Here is a 24,243-nt window from a genome sequence, read left to right on the forward strand (position 1 = left end):
TGTCATGCAATGAATTTGTCATGCAATGAATTATTGAAGTATCCAGTCGTTTGTATACTGGTAGTGCAAATAATATTTGCATAACTAACAATTAATTTCAAAATGGTAGCATAATTATTCACATACAATGGAAGCATAATTATTCATAACGGTTGCATAATTAATATTCACAATGGTAAATAATTGATATTAATGGCATATTGCTAATTAACAGGAAGTTGCAGGTAGCTCTAGGAATGTATGATTGAGATTGATTGCTATGATTAGTTAAGAACATGATCATTGTATCATGTTACTACCAAGATGGTAGAAGGCAAACTAGGTGGATCTTGGTCGTTTAGCGCCCGGTAATTCCTATGTTCCTAAGGACTAGTTTTAAAAGAGACACTAATCAAATTAGTTATGCAGATGTTTAACAGTTTTGCCCCTATTTATTCCCAAATGAGTTATAGAATGATTTAGAATTTTCATGTTCTTGTGGTGCGCATTTAATGCAATTTTTTTTTTTTAATGCCTTCTGTCCTTTATGGTTAAAGATGTTACTTTTAAGCTTTCAAAAACAAATCGAGAGAAAAGGCTTTGGGAAGCTGACTGATCCTTACCATTTCGTGTCTGTGTCTCTGAATGTATCTCTGTAGTTCACTGATGTTGTGTTCCATGCTGTTAAGCTCTGCTCCCTGGGGGTTGTTGATGGTGTACATGTAAACATTCAAGTGCCGCTGGTATCGCAGAGAACAGTCTTCAGAGGATGCGATCGGCGTTACATCCGCCTGCAAAGCTGCGGCAGAGTTTCGCCTAAAACAGAAGGAGCAGCAGCAGTTAAACATGTTGAAATATTAACTTTTGCATGACTGAAATAACTCTGAGCAAGTAGGTGCTCCGACGCGAGGTGGCACAGAGCAGTTAAGACAAGAGTTCAGGCTTGGAAGCCGCTACTGCGCACAGCTGTCTTCTGCCATCGACGCGGCTGTGGGGAGGTGCCGAGCAAATGCCAGCTGCTTCTGCTAAAGGTGGGGTGTGGAGGGAACATCCAAGGTGAATGATCACCAAGCTGCTTCTGCACATCTCCTATGGGGTTCCATCCACTCACTCAATCACAGTTGGTACATTAGGTCGAGACAAAGAACGGGGAACGATGGAAAATAAGTTTAACGGAAAATACAGGCACATCTTCAATAAAGATAGCCTTGAAACATCATTTTCAACCTGAAGTGCCACTCCCTCCCAGGCACTCTAATTAGCCAACGCCACTTGCGCTGGCTTTCCAGTCAAGGCACAAGATGAGAGCAGGCAAGGGATAGAAGATTGACACCGCTATCAATAGGTAGCATCAGCCTGGCCCAGTGGTAGCGCTCTCACCCGAATCAGAAGGTTGTGGGTTCAAGTTTCAGGTTCCCTTCCAAGTCACACACCATCCTGACTTGGAAGTATATCGCCTTTCCTTCATCGTCGCTGGATTAAAATCCTGGAAACCTTCTACCGAACAGCATCGAGAGTAACCCAACCATACGGACTGCAGTGGTTCAACAGCAGCAGCTCACCACCACCTTCGAGGGTAACTAGGGATGGGCAATAAATGCTGGCGTTGCCAGCGACGCTCATATCCCGAACGTGAATTTAAAAAGCAGCCCAACTACAGGTCTTGATCATCTAATCTCAGCTGACACTTCAGGGCAGTACTGAGGGGGTGCTGCATTGTCAAGGACATCATCTTTCATATGAGATGTTAGAGAGATACTGCCAGCCTGTTCAAATGGACATAAAAGGTCCCATAACATTCAAAGAGGAGCAGAGAATTCTCCTGGTTACCATTCCTCCCTCAACCCGCATCACCAAAAGCAGATTCATCGATCATTCAACTCATTTGCGATTTTGTGGAAACATATTGTTTGAAAGTTGGCTGTCACCAAGTAATTAGTTAGATGTGAAGCACTTTGGGATGGCCTGTGGAGGAGATCAGACAAGAGCCAGCTCGCTCACTCTTCCTGCATTCCTTGAAAAATATTTCCTGCTCCTCTCTTTTAAGAAATTGTCCCATAACATTCCAAAACAGTACTAAGGATCACGACACTGGTTGTAAAGCTTTAACACACCCACTCTCTCGCTCTCCCTGCGAGTTCCCCTCCCTCCTTCCTTGACGGTGTCTTTTTGGGAGTTGCTTTGAAATTTTCCCCAATTTATCATTAACCGCATCCTTCATGACAATTCAAAGCAATCTGCTTACTCCTGAAAGCTATCTGTAAAACTAATGACAGGCACTTTATGGGAACGCCCGATGGAGAGAGCAAAAACATCTGGAAATTAATTGGTGCCTGATCCAGTGTTCCTTTTAAGCAGGTATTCCATTCCTCTTGAGAGGATGTCCAGTTCAATTACCTGGTTTCTACCGGACTCTGCAAACATTTACATCCAGGTCACTGTACCCCTTTTGTTGATATTGGCCAGCTATGCATCAACACTTTCAAACACATCATTTGGCTCTGGCAAGAATGTGGCTGCATTCAGAGATTTTCTATTTAACATGCAATGTCATGTGAAGTGTTTTTTTTAATATATAATTTCTGATGTACTACAGATGGTGTGTGTATATACGTACACAGTACCCATAAATCTGTGGATTTGGAAAAGTCAATTCAGTCAGACAACTTAATGACAACCAGGACCACTGATTGGCGTAAGTTCAGTGACCGCGGAGATATGGATCTAAACCGAAGTCTCAACACGGCTACAGTCTCTTAGTTAGTAATGTTTCATAATTCATTTTGTTGAACATTAACAGAGCTAATTTTCAATAATTTTTCAGAGTTGAGAGTTTTTATAAGCCATCATGAGAGAACATGAGAAATAGGAGCAGGAATAGGCCACTTGGCCCCTGAGCCTGCTCCGCCATTCAATAAGATCATGGCTGATCTGATCTTGGGCTCAAAGCCACTTCCCCATCCGCTCCCCATAACCCTTCACTCCCTTAAGTTGCAAAAATCTGTCTATCTCCACCTTAAATGTATTTAATGACCCAGCCTCCACGGCTCTCTGGGGCAGAGAATTCCACAGATTTACGACCCTCAGAGAAGAAATTCCTCCTCATCTCAGTTCTAAAAGGGTGACCCTTTATTCTGAAACTATGCCCCCGAGTTCTAGATTTCCCCACGAGGGGAAACATCCTCTCTGCATCTTCCTTGTCGAGCCCCCTCAGTATCTTATATGTTTCAATAAGATCACCTCTCATTCTTCTAAACTCCAATGAGTATAGGCCCAACCTGCTCAACCTTTCTTCATAAGTCAACCCCTTCATCTCTGGAATCAACCCGGTGAATCGTCTCTGAACTGCCTCCAATGCAAGTGAGTAGGGCTCACTGAAGTACATCTATTCTTCCTCGCCAATCCACTGAAAGTGGGAGCGTAGATGCAGCTATGAAAGTGATGCATGCTGGAGTATCACTCACTGTTGGTCAATAAGGGCACAGCAAGATATGTCCTTAATGAGAACTGGGTAACACAGTAGATTAACAAAACACCCTTTCATCTCTGGGCTGTAAACCTGAATCCAATCCTGGCTCATGGGATTAAAGTCTTGTCCATCTGCCGGGAGTAAGGTTTTTTTTTTAAACAAATGAAGTGAGGTTGGGCAGCTTCAACCCAGTTCCTGATCAGCACAGGTTTAATATTGTGATATTTCTGATTTGCACATCAGTCATCCCTGTGCTCTCAGATTGATTAAACTGAATTTCACAACTTTCCATTGAACTCGCGACCTCTAGGGCACAAGTCCAGCATTATTAAGCACCGAACTACCGCACCATCAGCCCCACAGATCAGGACGGTCCCGAGCTTCACCCTTGGTCTGGGCTGACGTAGTTATCTCAAGTCAAGGAAGAGATCAGGATGTTGCAGCTGGCTTCTGTACTCCTGGTCTAGGAAGGAGGGGAAAAATCAAGCATGGTTCCCACTCCAGTAAGCCATGCGTGAAGTGCAAACATGCAGGCATTGGGGTCGGGCAAGACTGGGCTCAGCCGTGATGTCTCCACAGCTGAATAGGCCGACAGCCACTGTTCAGACTCATCCATGAAGAATGCCCACTGGAGCAAAGCACTGGTGAGACAGCGGCATCCATAGAATCACACCATAGCATCAGAGTCTTCAGGAGAGGATGCAAGGAGGAAAACTGGAAAGACAAACTAAACATCACAGATTACCCATGAGCAGTACCACAGGAGATTATCTGATCTTTAAATAAGTCACATCCTATGCAGAAAAATCTAAGCTCCAAATACAGGAAACTTTGTTATCCGGAGGCTAAATGTCCGGCAAACTCGAGCCACCGGCAAAAATCAGGAGCCGTTTTTTTTCTTTTCGTTGCTTTTTTCTTAACAGTCAAGCTCTGCAAGGTCTGTAGCTAAGCAACAGCTTCAGCTAGAGACGCTTGCCGACTGTTTAGAAGCTGTTGCTAAGCAACAGGGTTTGTTGATTCACACGGAGCTAAAAATCTCCGTATGTTTTAGCATTAGCGCTGGAGTGTCCGGCAGTTTTGAGGGAACAGCAACAGCTCGGTCCCGTCGGTGCCGGATAGCACAAAGTTTCCTGTAGCTTGACTTTTCTCCTTGATTGTAAAATCTCATATATAGATAGTACTTCGACGCAAAACACAAACTCTCAAGAACCATCTTACTCCAGCACCAAAATAGAACATGGTTACAGGTTACAATTTACTCAATGATAACCATTAAGTGAGAGATGAAATAAATGTAGACTGAACCTGCTGCCCATCAAAATCACCCTACAAAATTTCAGCATGTAATTTTCATCAAAAATCAGTAGCATTTTGGTCAGTAACAAGACTGGAAATCAGATACATTGCAATTATAGCTGATGCAACCTTGTACAGACGTTCCATGTTAATGATTGACTTGCATTTATATAGCGCCTTTCACAACCACAGGACGTTCCAAAGCACTTTACAGCCAACGAAGTACTTTTGAAGTGTAGTCACTGTTGTAGGAAACGCGGCAGCCAATTTGCGCACAGCAAGCTCCCACAAACAGCAATGAGATAATGACTAGATCTGTTTGAGTGATAAATATTGGCCAGGACACCAGGGATAACTCCCCTGCTCTTCTTCAAATTAGTGCCATGGGATCTTTTACATCCACCCGAGGGGGCAGACGGGGCCTCGGTTTACCGTCTCACCCAAAATTCGGCACCTCCGACAGTGCAGCACTCTCTCAAGTACTGCACTGGAGTGTCAACGTAAATTTTGTGTTCAAGTCTCTGGAGTGGGGACTTGAACCCACAACCTTCTGACTCCGAGGCGAGAATGCTACCAACGATACCAAGGCTGGCACAGAAGCTCTTTCAGGTAACCAATGCTACATGTAAAATTGACTTTGTTAGTAAAAATGCCTTTGGCATGGTCATTCATTAACTACATTATCGTCCATATATCTGATTAACTGACCATACATTTTACTGCTGTCTGTGGTACCAAATTATGCACCAAACTGGCTGCCATATTTCTCTACACAACAGTGCTTGTATTTTGAAGTAATTCATTGTACATGTGGTGCTTTGGGGCATTTTTGAGAGATGCAAATAAGGTGCGGAATAAAGGCACATTTTTATCTTCAAGACCAGTAATCAACTAGCTGTGAGTGGAGAGAGGGGGTCAAACAAAAACATGTCCAGTTCAAATTGTAGCTGGGGAATCTCAAGACAGTCATGGTCGACAGTGGAGGGCAAACGTAGGCAAAATAATCAGTCTTCGTGTAGAGCAAATACCTTAATCGGGTCAGAAATATACAGAGCAGGTGCATCAGTATCGTAAGGGAAAAACATATCGGCCGTTCCTTCGTCGTCACTGGGTCAAAATCCTGGAATTCCCTACCTAACAGCACCATGGGAGCACCTTCACCACATGGACTGCAGCGGTTCAAGAAGGCGGCTCACCACCACCTTTTCAAGGGCAATTCAGGATGGCCAATAAATGCCAGCGACATCCACATCCCAGGAATTAATTTTTTTTTAAAAAAATCAACATTTCAGATGTAAATCTATGAACAGAACACAAAGAGTTCTAGACGTGAAACAGTAAGGACAAACAAACAAGAAAAGGCCATTTGGCAATCAAACCAATCTTAAGGGGCTTGACAGGGTAGATGCTGAGAGGATGTTTCCCCCAGGCTGGGGAGTCTAGAATTAGGGGTCACAGTCTCAGAATAAGGGGTCGGCCATTTAGGACTGCGAGGAGGAAAAATTTCTTCACTCAGAAGGTGGTGAATCTTTGGAATTCTCTACCCCAGAGGGCTGTGGATGCTCAGTCGTTGAGTATATTCAAGAGTGAGATCGATAGATTTTTGGGTACTAAGGAAACCAAGGGATATGGGGATCAGAGGGGAGGTGGAGTGAAGGTAGAAGATCAGCCATGATCTTATTGAATGGCGGAGCAGGCTCGAAGGGCCGAATGGCCTGCTCCTGCTCCTATTTCTTATGCTCCAGCATTCGAACCTTCCCAGTCTACCACTGAAACACATTTTGAACACAGTCTGCATCTCTGCTACCCTGTCTGGTAGATGTACGTCATCTCCTTAGACTTGTTCCTTGTCTCTGCAACCTGTTGAGAGCTCGCACAATCTTATGTAATGTGGTGACCAAAACTGTACTTAATTCTCCAAATGTGGTCTAACCAGTGCATTATAAATCTCAGCATAACCTCATTAGACTTTTATTCCCCTAGTAATGTCAGCTTGGCTCAATTAGTTAGCACTCTCCCCTTTGAGCCAGGGCTTGAGTACATAACCTAGGCCAATACCTCAATGCAGTATTGAGGGAGTGCTGCATTTCTGGAGTGCTGTCTTTGGATGATATGCTAAACTGAGACCCCCATATACCTGTTGAGGTGAACAGAAAAGATCCCATGGTACCAATGAGAGTAGGGAATTCTCCCAGAATCCTGACTAACATTCCTCTCTCAACCAATACCACATTATCCAGTCATCTCATTTGTTATCGGGGAGCACGGTGGCATAGTGGTTAGCACTGTTGCCTCACAGCGCCAGGGACCCGGGTTCAAATCCGGCCTCGGGTGACTGTCTGTGTGGAGTTTGCACATTCTCCCCGTGTTTGCGTGGGTTTCCTCCGGGTGCTCCGGTTTCCTCCCACAGTCCAAAGATGTGTGGGTTAGGTTGATTGGCTATGATAAATTGACCCTTAGTGTTAGGGGGATTAAATACGTGGGGTTACGGGGATAGGGTGGGATATGTGTTGGTGTAGGGGTTACGGGGAGCGGGTGGGATATGTGTCGGTGCAGGCTCGATGGGCCGAAATGACCTCTATCTGCACTGTGGGGTTTCTGTGATTCTGTGATCTGCGGAACCCTGCCTGTAAATTGGCTGGCACATTTATCTACATAAAATAACTATAGTGACTGCACTTAAAAGTAATTCATCGGATGTTAAGTGCTTTGGGATGTCCTGAGGGGATAATAAGGTGCTGTACAAATGCAAATTTGTTTGCTCATTCTGCTTATATATCCTATCCTTTCAGATGCGAACACACCAGTTCATATTTTCAGTTTTATTGCAAATTCCTGCAATTGCAGTTTTTGTCTTGGCCAGGTCCTTCCTTAGCAACAACCTCAACACTTCAAACACCGAGAAAGGTAAGGCACGGCTTGGGCGGTGAGCAGGATGGCAGAAAAGGCCAGCAGGGAATTCCCCGAGGCGCGGATCGTGATCTCCACACTACTGCCCAGAAAGGACACCCCAGCCTATATAATCCACAACACCAACAGGGAGATCGACACGAGATGTTCTGTCCTCCCCAACGTCTCCCTGGCCCATCATCCAAACATCAACACAAGGGACCTCTATGACGAAATACATCTACTCAAACAGCGGATGTGGGTCTTCGCAAGAAACCTCATAAACACTGCCAAAAGACGCAGCCCTCCCACCCCCCCTACCATTGGGAGCCCAAACAGGACCACCAATGTCCCCCACCCCCCTTTACAAAACCGACAACAGAACCGTGCTTTTATACCTGACCCAAGACCCCCCTCTAGACCACAGACTGTAGACCAAGAACTGAGAAAGATCATGACGATGCTGAACAGCCTGATAGAAAGCCGGAGAAATTATTAATATTGTTATTTATCATTATCATTATTGTTATCTTATCAGTATTATTACTATTATTAGATAGATATATGTGCATGCCTCATGAAATTTATACTAAATCATCACTTAGCATTATAGAAAATAGTGTTTCCACACTCATCCCACAAAATAGGTCCATTTTATTTCGTTTTATTGAACTATATAAATGCGTTCTTTCCACATAAGCTGCTGGAATATCCAGGGCCTCCGCTCCTCAACTTTTGGGATGAAGAGTACAGACCCTGAATTCCTAAAAGCTATAAAAGACATTGATATAATTGTGTTAACAGAAACATGGTGCCAAAAGGACATGCCGACCCACTGTCCTCCAATGTACCATGAAATCATTGTGCCCTCAGTAAAGAACACTAAAACACGCAAGGGCAGAACCTCCGGGGGAATATTGGTGTGGTATAAGGGAGAACTGGACAAACACATCTCACCGGTAAAACAGGGGAAATCACACGTATGGCTAAAACTAGATAAAAATATAGGAATAGCAAAAAAAGATGTTTACTTATGTGCGATCTACATACCTCCAATAGATTCGCCATATTTCGAAGAGGAGTTATTTGATACTCTCCACATGGAAATCAGCCATTTCCAGGCCCAAGGAAAGGTGATAATATGTGGGGACCTAAATGCAAGGACCGGTTGTGAACCTGACTTCATAGACCCACAGGGAAACAACCATGTGTTTGGCCAGACCCCTTTAGATGTCACACCAGCCATCGCAAATCGGAACAACCTTGATCGTGAAATAAATAAAAGCGGTAGGGAGGTAGTGCAACTCTGCCGAGCCTTAGGCCTGTACATAGTTAATGGTAGGTTCAGAGGGGACTCCCTAGGGAGACTCACATACTCCTCAACTCTTGGGTCTAGTGTGGTGGACTATACAATCACTGACCTGGACCCCTGCGATATCAACGCATTCACTGTCAGGCAGCAATCCCCCCTCTCAGACCATAACCAAATAAATGTGTACCTTAAACTTTCTGCCCAAACTACAGACACAAAAAAGGAACACAGTAAGCTACATAAAATAAACCAGACATACAGATGGGCCCCAGACAGTGGAGATAAATTCATCACAGCACTAAATTCACCTGATCTCACAAGTAAAATTTCAAAATTTAAAGAAAATCTATATGAGATCACCAGAGATGGTGTAAACACGGCCATAGAGGATATAAACATGATCTTCCATGAGGCAGCTGTAAAAGCCGACCTCGTGAAACAGAAGAGGAAGCATCAAAAAAGACAAAATAAAAATATGAAATGGTTTGACCACGATTGCAAAAATGCCAGAAAAGACCTGAGAAAAATATCAAACCAAAAGCATCGGCAACCAAACAATCCGGACCTACGTACTAGATACAATGAAACCCTCAAAAGATATAAACACACCATTAGGAACAAAACACAAAACTATACCCACAAAATACTCGAAGAAATTGAAAACTCCACCAATCCAAAACAATTCTGGGAAATGTGGAATAACCTGAGTACAACACAATTGCAAGCATTACCAATCCAAGATGGCGACATCTGGAGAACACATTTTGAAAACCTCTACAAAGACATCCCAAAAAACAAAACAAACCCAAGTCAACATCAGGTCACAGAAAAACTCCACACATTAGAAGCAACAATTAAAGACAACCAAAACCCTCTAGACTCCCCAATCACATGGAAAGAACTGGCCACAAAAACAAAATCTCTCCACCTAAAGAAAGCCTGTGGCCCAGACAACATCAAAAATGAAATGCTAAAGTTCAGTAATATGGAGATGCAGGGTGCGATACTCAAACTATTCAACATCATATTACGCTCAGGCTGTTTTCCCGATATCTGGTGCCAAGGACTAATCTCCCCCATATATAAAAGTGGAAACAAATCAGACCCAAATAACTACCGCGGCATCTGTGTCAACAGTTGTCTAGGGAAGTTATTCTGCAGTATTCTAAATAGTAGATTACTTGATTTTCTTAACAAACATAATATCCTCAGAAAAAACCAAATAGGCTTTCTTCCAAAACACCGCACCGCCGACCATATCTATACCCTTCACACCCTCATCGAAAAACATAAACACCAAACAAAAAATGGGAAAATATTCGCCTGTTTCATCGACTTCAAGAAAGCCTTTGACTCTATATGGCACGAAGGGCTCTATTATAAACTTCTTCAGTGTGGAATAGGGGGCAAAGTCTATGACCTTATTAAATCAATGTATCTGAAAAACAAATGCGGGGTCAAAATTGGAGACAAACGCACCGATTTCTTCACCCAGAGAAGAGGCGTCCGGCAGGGCTGCAATTTGAGCCCGACCCTGTTCAACATATACATAAATGAATTAGCAGACATGCTGGAGCAAAGCGAGTCACCAGGTCTCCGTCTCCTGGATGGAGAAGTGAAGTCCCTGTTCTATGCGGACGACCTGGTTCTGCTGTCTCCCACAGAACAGGGATTACAGCAACAACTAGACCTACTCGACAAATACTGCCAAAATTGGGCTCTAACAGTAAATCTAAAGAAAACCAACATCATGATTTTTCAGAAAAGACCCAGATGTCAGGAAAACAAATACCAGTTTACCCTCAGTGATACCACTATAGGACACACTATGAGCTACACCTACCTTGGTCTAACTATTACAGCATCAGGGAGCTTCAGCATAGCAGTGAATGCACTAAAAGAAAAAGCCCGAAGAGCCCTATATGCAATAAAAAGAAAATTCTACAACATCCAAATCCCAATCAAAATCTGGCTCAAAATTTTTGACAGCATAATCCTGCCCATTGCACTGTACGGTAGTGAAGTATGGGGCCCGCTAAATCACCAAAGCTACACTAAATGGGAAAAACACACAATAGAAGCCCTACATGCAGAATTCTGCCGAAGCATCCTTCGCACCCAAAGAAAAACGCCAACAAATGCATGCAGAGCCGAACTAGGCAGATACCCACTGATAATAAACATCCAAAAACGAGCACTAAACTTCCTAAATCACCTCAAATCTAGCTCCCCAGACACCCTTCATTTCAAAGCCTTTCAGACCCAAGAGCTAAACCCAGAAAAGAGTCCCCTGAGTCAGCTGCTACTGAAACTAAGTACTCAGCCGGACCCTGACCAGCCCCAGACCAACACAGCCGTCCAAACACCAATCCGAGTGAACCAAATCATTAAAAAATGCAAAGAAACCTACCTGGAACATTGGAACAAAATAACCGAAAGCCAAAGCAGATTAGAATGTTACCGGGCCCTAAAAAGAGAATATAAACTGGCAGACTACCTCACGACCATCAGAGACACAAAACAGAGACAGACCCTCACCAGGTACAGACTAAGCGACCACCAACTGGAAATTGAAAAAGGCAGATACAAGAAATCCTGGCAGCCTAGAGAGAATAGAATATGCGATCAATGTCTGGCTGGCGAGGTTGAAACAGAAATGCATTTCCTCCTAAAATGCGAAAAATTCAACACATCAAGAAACATATTATTCAACAAGCTAAGCCAAACAACCCCAGATTTCAAGGAATTGGATGATCTGTCAAAATTGAGATTAGTCCTAGGAGAAGGAGACAGACCATACCTTGGGGCTAAATATGTAACAACATGTCACAACCTGAGGACTGTTTAAAAGTAAGACTGTTTAAAATTAATATTGAACGTACCAAATGAAGTAGAAAGACTGTTTAAAATTAATATTGTTTAAAAGTAATATTGTATATACCCAACAAATGTCAAATCGATTGACACCTACAGAATGTTGGAAAACTGTACCTTTTTGCAATGTAAGCTTTGGCAATATGGTTCTCTGTAAACTTTCATGCCAATAAAGCATTTGAACTGAACTGAACTGAACTGTTTACTGTGAAGACAGATCTCGTGCTGCACTTGTGGTTCAGGCTTCCTCCCAGGGCTGCCTCACTGCCCGACACCTGTAGCAAGTTGTGCAGCTGCACCAGAAACTCCAGATGCAACACTTCTTACGAACCTGCAACCCGATATGTCGGAGTTCGCATCACGCGGTCCTACCTTACGATTCTGAAATCTCTCATTACAGTACCTTGCTTATTATACCCTACACCTGTAGTCTGACACCAGCCCTGTACGGTGCTGTTAATAACAGTCTTGAACAGAAGCATAGGCACCCTTCCTCCCCACTCACACAAAAATGTAAAACTATAATTAATGCATTGCTTAGCGATTGAATTGAATGGGTAAAGGCTCACTAGACACAATGACGACGGGAGAATAATCATGTTTTTTTTCTTCTGACTCACTAAGCAGGTTTTTACAAAACTAAGAGCTGGTGACATTAATTGGCTTCAATTTATAACAACAACAACAGACTTACAGTCTGGGTCAGAAAGCACATAAAACCCTTTGTGCAGACAAGACAGCGGACAACCAATTTTAGAAGTAGCAAGCACTTACTGTGTAAAAAGCTCCTCCAGACTGTGGAAACCTCTCTGCGCTGCGAGGTTAATGGGCGTTGCCCCATCAAGATTGGCGATACCAAGAGCTTCCAGTCCACCTGGCTGCTGCAGTAGGAATAAGGCTAACCTGGACAAACCCAGCCTCGCTGCAAAATGCATTAACGTTTCCTGAGGGATGGAAGCTGAAAGAAAACAAACACACACAAACACACGAGATCAGTATCAGTTTCACTTCGCTGCTTGGCCTAGATTAAAGAACCAAACTCACTTTTAGATAATGCCTCGTTACATCGCAAAACACCTTCAAACCAACGGATTATTTTTGAATTGCAGTGTTGCGCGTCGACAAACTTGGTCATCAATTTGTGCACAGCAAGATTCCACAAACAGCAAATGAATGAGTAACTGGGCAATCTATTTGTTTTGGTGGTGTTCATCGAGTGAGGAATACTTGCCAGGATATCAGGAGAACGCCCCGTTTTTGTTTGAATGCGGCCATGCGATCTATTATATCTCCCCCGAGCATGGCAGATGGGGGGCCTCGGTTCAACACAAGGCAGCATCTCCGACAACGCAGCACTCCCTCATTATGTACTCAAATCTGCAGTATGGCTTAAACCTTCTGACTCAGAGGTGAGAGTGGACCAACAGAGCCTCACTGCCACTTAAGGTCAACGAGGATTGTACCCAAAGTAAAGGGAACCATTTCATTATTTTGGGAGTTCAGAGGGAATGGTTTGAGAGAAAAAAGGAACGTTAGCTTGGAGGTGCATTGTTTGCACTTACCTAAGAAAAGATATACTTGCCATAGAGGGAGTGCAGCGAAGGTTCACCAGACTGATTCCTGGGATGGAAGGACTGTCGTATGAGGAGAGATTGGGTCGATTAGGCCTGTATTCACTAGAGTTTAGAAGAATGAGAGGGGATCTCATTGAAACGTATAAAATTCTGACAGGGCTAGACAGACTGGATGCAGGGAGGATGTTTCCCCTGGCTGGGGGGCTCTAGAATGAGGGGTCACAGTCTCAGGATATGGGGTAGGACATTTAGGACTGAGATGAGGAGAAATTTCTTCACTCAGAGGGTGGTGAACCTGTGGAATTCTCTACCACAGAAGGCTGTGGAGGCCAAGTTACTGAATATATTTAAGAAGGAGATAGATAGATTTCTAGACACAAAAGGCGTCAAGGGATATGGGGAGAGAGCGGGAATATGGTATTGAGATAGAGGATCAGCCATAATCATATTCAATGGCTCGAAGGGCCGAATGGCCTACTCCTGGCACCTATTTTTCTATGTTTCTATGCATCATCTCAGATGTACTTTTTTTTCCTCTCCTCTCCTGAAATCACAAGAGTTTTGTTGGGATATGGTATCATGTACACCAACCAACCTTTGATAGCCCAGTCCAGTGGCTATTCTTCATGCAAGGTTGGACAGGCTATTCAGCCATAGCGGATGCCACAGCCCAACCCCACTCTGTCCTCACCTGATGTCTACGCACACATGCACGTTACATCAGCGGTCGCTTCACAGAGATCAGGAGAGAGATCCCTGGCCGATTCCTCCTCCTGTCGCCCCTTCTCTACTCCCGCGCATCCCCAGCCAAGATTACCCAACACAGGTTGGGAATCATAACTTGTACCTTCTGGTCCATATGGCTCAGTACTACAGGTGTATGGCCCTCCATCCCAGGGCACCAGGCCAGCCCTGGAAAGACTGAAGTCCAGAATAATTATCTCCAGTTTCAGGTCTAGCCAGAGCGGTTAAAGACTGAATCGACAGGCAGGTCCACGGCAGCCTGCTTAAATTAATAATTTATTTGACAATGGAACACTATCCCTTTAAATAGACTATTCTACGAAGTGTCTATGGGTGAATGGGGACAATGTCAAGTCAGGAGGTTTTGAACCTTCCACAAAAGATTCTCCTCCCTCCCCTCTGGATGAAGGCGCTTACTCGTGCTCAGGTACAGCTCCATGGGTCCCAACCGCTTTCTGGTGCCTCCCTGAAGTGGCCATTTTTGCATGCGCTGATGTCCAGCGAGCTTTGGCAAGATATTTGACTGTAGGGGGCATCCCAGCTGGCCCGGCTCCTGTTCCCACATCCAGCAGAAGTTGCCAAACAGTGAACAAGGTCAGCAAACCTGGCACATTTTTACCTCCTCAAACCCCCCCAGGGGCACCACCACCAAGTGTATCAGCCCTAACTCAGCACAGATTGGGATTTGAACGGCTCTGTTCTACACTGGTCAGTGAGTCATGAGGTGGGATCGGGGGTGGGGGGGGATCACCAGACGATCTTAAATGGAGGCTATGGCAGCCCAGGAAGAGGGCAGCAATTCGCTTAGAGGTCAAGAGTATAGCAGTCCACTGTCAACTGGGCCCACGCTGCAATAGTTAGTTTACCCTACATGGACATATTCTTGAATCATACAATCATCAGATAAACCACAAAGTTGAAGTTTGTTAACGGTGATAACGTTAATGAACCCACTGATGCACTGCCAAAAACACCCACCCTACTGAACCACCCAACGCACCCTCCTTGGCACGCACGCCACGATAAAAAGAATGGGCCGCACTTGGTACACACCCCTATTCTCCGAGCCGTGGGGATGAATCTGCTCTAGGACAACTTGTCAACGTCAAAGTCATTAAGTAAACCTTGAAGCAAGCTGGGTAACCTCTCAACAGACAATTGAGAGCGAGGACCCCCCAAAATCAGACTGGTGCCAGCAAAAGGGTCTTCTCGCACCCCTGCCTTACTGCATTATTTTTTTTTAAGAGACAAGCAAAACTGGCACCATATCCTGAACAACACTGTAAAATATAGGCTTTCAAACGGTTGGTCCCAGATACCAGCGAGGCCCCAACACCTTCACATTTCTGTACTTTGAAAACCACTGCAATAAAACAGCACAATGTATCGCAGGACAGCTGTATTGATATTTCTATTGTAGCTATCTGGGACCTCACTGTTAAGTATGTGTATTGTATTGAACAATTAACACAAAGACTTAAACGTATAACTCAAACAGGTCTTTACTGGTTGGAGGTAGAGAGTATACATAGGTCTTTACTTCATGCCCACAGGCGGGAACTGAGGGGAGATCAGTACCCACAGTACTATTTATACCCCTATGGCCAGGAGTGGTACTGCGTATCACTACGCCCTACAAGTAGTGCAGTCCTGTCCATAGGTTCAAAGTAGCACACATATTACATACACAACATTCCTCCCTTCCTAGCTTTACAGTCATCTCCCCATTTAACATAACGTAATAACATATATACATATATAACTTCAGGTTTACATAACAGAATAACATAGATACATAGATAACTTCATGTCAAAACAGATCACAGATTCAGTCTCTGCGGAAAACAGTTCACAGATTCAATCTCTGTGGTGTAGTCGGCTCACGTTGCTGGAGTGACTCATTCAATAGTCCTTCCATGGATTTAACAGTTTGAACTTCCGAACTGAATTGGCTCCGTTCGGAGGGACCACGTGTGTGATCTGGTAGAGGTAATAATGGTTCAGATGGGTCATCTTCTGTTTCGACTTTTCCTTTTCTGCTTCTTGGAGACTCTCTGGGCTCCACTGTCAGCTGCCAGCTGCATGCGCAGTTCCTCCTTCTCTCCCTCCTTTTTCCGTAGTAGAGCCACCTTCTCCCGATGTTCCGTAGACTTTCGGTGCTCCTCCATGATTTCTGTATGGTGGGAGTCGAAGTTACAAGTTGGGCAGGACAGGACATAGTAATATTCGGTGTCGTCCTGATCTAGGCCAGCGAGAGGGTCTTCTATTTCCTCCATACCCAGCTGGGCGTTAGCCAGCTTTTGTTCCAAGTCCAGACATCTTTCCTGAAGAGACTTCTTCATGCGTACCTCTTCATCCAGCTTTTTCTGGGCTTTCAGCAAGTCGTTTACTAATGACCTCATTTGAGATTTTACTACTTCAACTTCTTTTGGAGATTGATTGATCGGACTATTCAATCCCTCTACCGGAGCAGCTGTTTCAGCGGTCTGTTGTTCTACGTTGACGTGAGTCAGCGTACTTTTGGCATCCAAGGGCTGCTCTGTTGCAGTCATCTCAGTCTGTGTTGCCACCTCAGCTCTTCCAATAACCTTTGAGAGCTCCGAACCCCTTTCGTTTGAATATTGAAGTTCGTGTTCAAGTTTTTCCCATTTCAGAGTCCTGTCCTTCAGCATATGCAGGAGTTGGCTGACCGTTAACTCCTCTGACATCAGACGTTTTGTGTGCTCCTGCTCCATTTTCTCCATCAGCTGCTTCTGTTGTCTTTCCAGATTCTCCAACTCTATATCAAAGAACTCTTTCGTTGCATTCAACTCTTGCTCACAACGGCGAAGCATTTGTTCTAATTGCTGTTGTAGTTTGAAATGGAGTTGAGTTCGAGCCCGGTGTCCCTCAGAAATGGGCACATCAGTAGACTTGCCAGACTCAGAATCCACAGTTAAACTATGTTGTTGTTGCTCAGTGGAATTCTGTGCTGAAACTTTGTCTTTTGCACCTGAGTTGGGCTTACCATCATCCGTTCCAGAGTCTGGGCCGACTATCTTCACCGAGTTCTCACTCGTTATTGTTTGTAGGAAATGCCAGTCCATATTCATTTTCCTAATCCACTCCCGTCCTAGTAGTGGAGGACCTCCTTCAGATATCACATATAAGTCCATTATTTGACTGTCTTCGCCCTTGTGGACCACTGCAACCTCTATTTTCCCGATGGGGTACACTCTTTGCCCAGTGTATGTTTTCAATATAATCCCCGTATCCTGTAGGGGAATATGTTGGAATAACTTTCCGTAATCTTTCTTATTTATGACCGTCAATGCCGATCCAGTGTCCAATTCCAGTTTTACTTGGACTCCTTCTATCTGAAGAGTGACCCAAATTGTCTGGAGGTCTGCACCCTTACCAGCGTTGAGTACTCTTAAGCTAGCCAGTTCATTACAGCTTAAGCTAGCCAGTTCATTACTGCTAGCGTCTGAATCGGACTCCTGTTCGGTCACCTTGTGTACCTTTGCGTATTTTCCTTGCGGTGACTTCTTGTTGCTGGTCTTCTTCCCTGACCTGCATACTCTAGCTATATGTCCAAGCCTACCACAAGTTCTACATTCTTGGTTTTTAAACCAACACTGGTTCTGATCATGCGTTGTCTTTCCACAACGATAACATTTGCCAGAACTCACACCCAATTTGTGTGCACTGAGCTCCGGTGACCGTAGCTGCATTACTGCCGTGCCTCTCGCTGCGGCTTCGTGTGCTGCTGCCATAGTGACCGCCTTCCCAAGCGTCAGCTCATTCTCCTCGAGCAGTCGCTTTTGTGTATCCTGTTTAAATAAACCACACACAAATTTGTCTCGTAGTGCATCTGTCAGTCCCGTTCCAAACTGGCAATATTTCGCTAATTTACGCAATTCCAGCAAATATTCAGCATTGCTTTCATGCTGTAGCTGCCTTCTGTCGTAAAATTTAAATCGTTCCGCTAGCATCAGCGGCGTGGGGTTTAGATGATCTTTCAGGACAGTAACAATCTCATCGAACGTCTTATCCGCCGGTTCATCTGGTGATAACAGGTGTTTCAATTGCCCGTATGTCTTCGCACCCATTAAATTTAATAATGTTAGAGCTTTATCTTGGTCACGAATTTTATTGGCCTTACAATAATTTTTTACTCTTTCAACATATATGGCCCAATCTTCGAGGTCACTATCAAAGGTGCTAATATTCCCGTGTTTAGGCATTGTAGATTTGCAATTTCTCAGATTTTATTTTGTTTACTTGTTATCCAAGATGGCGGCTTCCCGCTCTTGCCGTCGTCCTCCGCCCACAAAATGGCGGTTTTCCCGCGCTTGGCGGTCTTCACCCGTCCCCCGACGCCGTCTCCCTTCAGCCCCCGAGTGCGGCCCTTATCTTCGCCGCGATCGCCCGAGTGCGGCCCTTATCAGCGGATGCGATCGCTGGATCGCGAAGTGGCTCCCGACCGAAGCGGCTCTTGCTCGCTCCCTCCTGGGCTCTGGCTTACCCGCTCGCGCGTTTCACCGCGGCTCTTATCAGGGATTGCGATCGCCCTTATCTTCTCCAACTTCCCCAGCCCTGTCTTTGCAGCCAACGCTGCACGGCTTACCCCACCACCTAGGTTGAACAAGGAAACTGCAGAAAGACTTCTGTCAGTCGCTGGAAGCTGTCAGGATGGCTGCTGCACTCCAGTGCTCAGTCGCTGATGGAGGCTTCAGAGTCCTAAAGCCTGTCGCTTCTAGTGGGGTGGTGATGTTTGAAACCTCTCTTCAACTGCCGCAGGGTAAGAACCTGACTCGTCGCCAGTGTTAAGTATGTGTATTGTATTGAACAATTAACACAAAGACTTAAACGTATAACTCAAACAGGTCTTTACTGGTTGGAGGTAGGGACTGTACGTAGGTCTTTACTTCATGCCCACAGGCGGGAACTGAGGGGAGATCAGTACCCACAGTACTATTTATACCCCTATGGCCAGGAGTGGTACTGCGTATCACTACGCCCTACAAGTAGTGCAGTCCTGTCCATAGGTTCAAAGTAGCACACATATTACATACACAACACTCACCTCAACCCAGCATTGTCCCTCAATGTAATCGCTGCTAAATCTTGAACAAAACATAAAACATAAAAACAGAGGCTCTCCACTCCAGTTAACTTCACCAAACTCCCATTTCGAGTGCACTATCATATGACAGTCTTAGCTTGGACAAAAAGTCAAGTGTTTTTTGTGGGTTTGTTAATCCTCTCCAAGAGCGGACTGAGAAATACCTCCAACTCACTATTACCATGTCACGCGCTCCCAAATCGGCCGAAGAGCAGCGGTGCTGGATTACCAGTTTTGCTCATTGCGTACGAGCACATGGTTGGATTACTGCTCGCGTGCAGATGCAGACATTAATCCAAGGTGGAATAGAAGGCTCTTTTGAGGAGGACACAACATTTTTTTTTTTAGAAACACCGTGGTTTGATGGCAAAATAAAAAAATCGGGAGCAGAAAACTGAAATCAAATTATTTCTAGAATGCATGAAATAGGGAGGAGTCGTTGCAGTAAATCTGGGGGGGGGGGGGGGGGGGGGGGAGAGGGGACAGCCCTTCCCACCGCAACTGTGTTCTATTTTCTCCTCTCTCCTGGAGATGGTGATTCATGCAGCAATGTGGTTCCACAGGCTTCTGCAGCCCTTTATTGCCTCACTTGAGGAAGCGTTCATGTGAGAGTCTCGACAGCAATCATTGGTACCATTATCTACAAGCTAAGCTCAGACGCATTCTGGCAGCTAATCCCCTGGCACCGAATCCTAACACTGGACTGACACCAAACTGCTGAAGCAGCTAGTTTCACACACACACCAATGGAAAGCCAAATGCAAACCCAGTTCCTCTTGGAATGCAGTAAAGTTGGCACTAGCACACTGATTCATGCAAGAGAGGCTTGTGCAAAATAAATACTGGCGAGCACGACCATCTGACCCTTCCTAGCTCATCCATTCAGAAAGCAATCTCAGCACCCGCATCATAACATCCAACTGTTGTGTTAATTGATTCCACAAGAACGCCCCCTCGAGCCTGCTCCGCTACTCAATAAGATTGTGGCTGATCTTCGACCTCAACTCCACTTTCCCGCCCGATCTCCATATCCCTTGATTCCCCTAGAGTCCAAAAATCTGTATCGGCCTGGCATATACTCAACGACTGAGCATCCACAGCCCTTTGGGGTAGAGAATTCCAAAGATTCACAACCCCTCAGTGAAGAAATTTCTCCTCATCCAGCTTTGATCTCCACTGCCCTACACAGCAAGTCCATTCTATGTGGTGAATGAAGAGCTTCCAATTATCGATCACAAATTTGCCCTTTGCCAGTTTCAATCTCTGTCCCCGTGTATGGTTTTAAGCTGAAGTAGTGCTCTAGATTTACCTCATCTATGCTAAATATTTTATACTATACCCGCAACATCTCATAGAAACATAGAAGATAGGAGCAGGAGTAGGCCATTCGGCCCTTCGAGCCTGCTCCGCCATTCAATGTGATCATGGCTGATCATCCAAATTCAGTACCCTGTCCCTGCCTTTTCCCCATATCCCTTGATCCCTTTAGCCTCAAGAAATATATCCAACTCTTTCTTGAATATATTTAATGAACTAGCCTCCACCGCCCTCTGTGGCAGAGAATTCCACAGGTTCACCACTCTCTGGGTGAAGAAATTCCTCCTCATTTCAGTCCTAAATGGCTTACCCCTTATCCTTAGACTATGACCCCTGGTTCTGGACTCCCCGGCCATCAGAAACATCCTTCCTGCATCTAGTCTGTCCAGAACTGACAGAATTTTATAGGTTTCGATGAGATCCCCTCTCAATCTTCTAAACTCCAGTGAGTATAAGCCCAATCGACACAATCTCTCCTCATACGTCATTCCTGCCATCCCAGGTATCAGCCTAGTGAATCTTCGCTGCACTCCCTCCATGGCAAGAACGTCCTTCCTCAGGTAAGGTGACCAAAACTGCACACAATACTCAAGGTGCGGTCTCACCAAGGCCCTGTACAACTGTAGTAAGACATCCTTGTTCCTGTACTCGAATCCTCTCGCTATGAAGGCCAGCATACCATTTGCCTTCTTAACCGCCTGCTGCACCTGCATGCTTACCTTCAGCGACTGGTGCACAAGGACACCTAGGTCTCTTTGCACTTCCCCTTCTCCCAATCTATTGCCATTCAAATAATAATCTGCCTTCCTGTTTTTGCCACCAAAGTGGATAACCTCACATTTATCCACATTATAGTGCATTTGCCATGTTTCTGCCCAATCACCCAACCTGTCCAAATCGTACTGGAGTTTCCCGACATCCTCCTCGCAGCTTACCCTCCCGCCCAGCTTTGTGTCGTCTGCAAATTTGGAGATATTACATCCAATTCCCTCGTCCAGATCATTAATATATATTGTGAACAGCTGGGGTCCTAGGACTGATCCTTGCGGTACCCCACTAGTCACTGCCTGCCACTCGGAAAACGACCCGTTTATTCCAACTCTTTGCTTTCTGTCCGCCAACCAGTTCTCTATCCAAGGCAATACCTTGCCCCCAATCCCATGTGCCTTAATTGTGCGCGCTAATCTTTTATGTGGGACCTTATCGAAAGCCTTCTGAAAGTCCAAATACACCACATCCACTGGTTCTCCCTTATCTATCTCACACAGTAATGAGACGAGTGACCATTTAATCCATTTTCTTTGGTGGTGTAAGACTATTTCTCACCTACGGGCAAGCAACACGAATAATTCCTTTATTTATTACGTTTAATTTACCCTACATGCAAATATTCTTGACTATTTGAGGGCCCAGTTAACAGTGGACAACTATACCCTTGACATCTAAGCGAAGTGCTGCCCTCCCCCTGGGCCACCATAGCCTCCATCTAAGGTCGTCTGGTGATCCCCCCACCCACCACCCCCCATCCCGCCTCATGACTCCTGTTCCCACTCCACCCAGGCACAGAGGAAAATCCGCTTTCCCTTACAACTGTTCAAGAAAAGCCATCCGAGTCATTTTAACTAACATACACATGGCACATAAAAATTTTTTTAAAGTGAAAAATACTAGAAAAATCAAGACAGTAAATAGAGCAGCTTCGTTAACCCATCTTTTCCCTCTACACAGATGCTGAGAGACCTGCTGCGTATTTTCAACATTTCCTGCTTTAATTACAGCATATCCCTGCCCGAGCTCGATACCCGAGAGTCCAGGAATTCCTGACCCAGTTGATGTGATTCCCCCTCAACTCCGCAACTATGTGACATTTGGAGAAAGGCGATGCATTGCGGTGCTCCACTCTGCACAAACAAGGAAAGCAAAGAGCAAGGAAATCTTTGCCAAGGACTAATTGTATTCTGTTGTTTATTTTGTAGTCTCAAAATCCAGTTAACTATTCTGGAATAAGATCAATTTTAGTGGTTAAAGTTGCACTTTACCCTAGAAGTTGTCTCATAGAATCAGAGAATGGTTACAGCACAGAAGGAGGCCATTCGGCCCGTCGAGCCCGTGCCGGCTCTCTACAAGAGCACTTCAGCTCGTCCCACTCCCCCGCCCTTTCCCCGTTGCCCTGCAAATTTTTTTCCTTCAAGTACTTATCCAATTCTCTTTTAAAAGCCACGATTGAGTCTGCCTCCACCACCCTTTCAGGCAGTGCATTCCAGATCCTAACCCCTCGCTGCGTAAAAACATTTTTCCTCTAGCGTCTTTGGTTCTTTTGCCAATCACCTTAAATCTGTGCCCTCTGGTTCTTGACCCTTCCGCCAATGGGAACAGTTTCTCTCCATCTACTCTGTCCAGACCCCTCATGATTTTGAACACCTCTATCAAATCTCCTCTCAACCTTCTCTGCTCTAAGGAGAACAACCCCAGCTTCTCCAATCTATCCACGTAACTGAAGAACCTCATCCCTGGAACCATTCTTGTAAATCTTTTCTGCACCCTCCCTATGGCCTTCACATCCTTCCTAAAGTGCGGTGCCCAGAATTGGACACAATACTCCAGTTGAAGCTGGACCAGTGTTTTATAAATGTCTCAAAATTATTTTCCTCCAGTACCTTGGTGCCAAATGAGCTTCAGGATGAATTGTGTGGTTAGGTTTCGAGCTTTCACTTTGCCAGCACCCTTTCCGCAGACAACTCGCTCTGCATCTGCAGCATGCTAGCGAGAGAGGGCAGCTGATATATTTGCAGACCGAACAGGGTTCATACAGGAATGACAGAGGGAAGCATGAAGAGAACAGGCCTTCAGCTGAACGAATACAGCCTACAATATCTATATGGAAAAAGAAAATACTGCAGATGCTGGAAATCTGAAATAAAAACAGAAAATGCTGGAGATACTCAGCAGGTCAGGCAGCATCTGTGAAGAGAGAAACAGAGTTAACGTTTACCTTTCGTCAGAACGAAAGGTCAACCACCTGAAATGTTAACTCTGTTTCTCTCATCACAGATGCTGCCTGACCTGCTGAGCATCTCCAGCATTTTCAATATCTATATGGACTTGGATAAAGACCAAAATGGGTCCATCAGGCAAGAGCGGAGAGACAATTCTGTGATAAGTGGGCTGTTCCCACTAGTTGATGGTACAAGGACTAGGGGACACAGATTGAAGGTTTGGGGCAAGAGATACAGGGGGGACGTGAGGAAAAACTTTTTTACGCAGCGAGTGGTGAGGACCTGGAACTCGCTGCCGACGGAAGTGATGGAAGCGGAGACACTCAATGTTTTCACGGGGAGACTGGATAGGCACTTGAGGGAAATAAACTTGCAGGGCGAGGGGGATAGAGCGGGGGAATGGGACTGACTAGATTGCTCTGCAGAGAGCCGGCGCGGACTTGATGGCCCGAATGGCCTCCTCCTTCTGTGCCTTTATGACTCTTTAGCACCATAATTAATACTTCCCTTTGGCTTTGGCTCTGAGAGTTACATAATAGATAAGAAAAGAGTAACAACCTTAGTTTGATCAGGTGTCTGTGATGGAGCGACTAAGCACAGTCGCTTCTGCCCAAAATAGACAAGCGTTTAAGATGCTGCAATCGGCAGCTTTGAAATCGACGTTAATGCAAACGGCTAATGGCTTA

General features: G+C 45.0%; 1 protein-coding gene across 5 annotated transcripts in view; it reads right to left on the reverse strand.

Moving 5' to 3' along the window:
* LOC147099964 (A-kinase anchor protein 13-like) overlaps positions 1–24,243 on the reverse strand; it is a 482,784-nt gene that overhangs the window by 270,438 nt on the left and 188,103 nt on the right. For all 5 annotated transcript variants that reach the window (XM_085968506.1, XM_085968508.1, XM_085968507.1 and 2 more), the window contains exons 6-7: positions 12,594–12,777; positions 603–795 (exon numbers count right to left, since the gene is read on the reverse strand). In XM_085968506.1, coding sequence (XP_085824632.1) covers positions 603–795; positions 12,594–12,777 — 377 coding nt within the window. The remainder of the gene's footprint in view (positions 1–602; positions 796–12,593; positions 12,778–24,243) is intronic.

The sequence above is a fragment of the Somniosus microcephalus genome, chromosome 27 (genome assembly GCF_052327205.1).
Source record: "Somniosus microcephalus isolate GS21.2 chromosome 27, FLI_Smic_1.0, whole genome shotgun sequence".
Taxonomy (NCBI): Eukaryota; Metazoa; Chordata; class Chondrichthyes; order Squaliformes; family Somniosidae; genus Somniosus; species Somniosus microcephalus.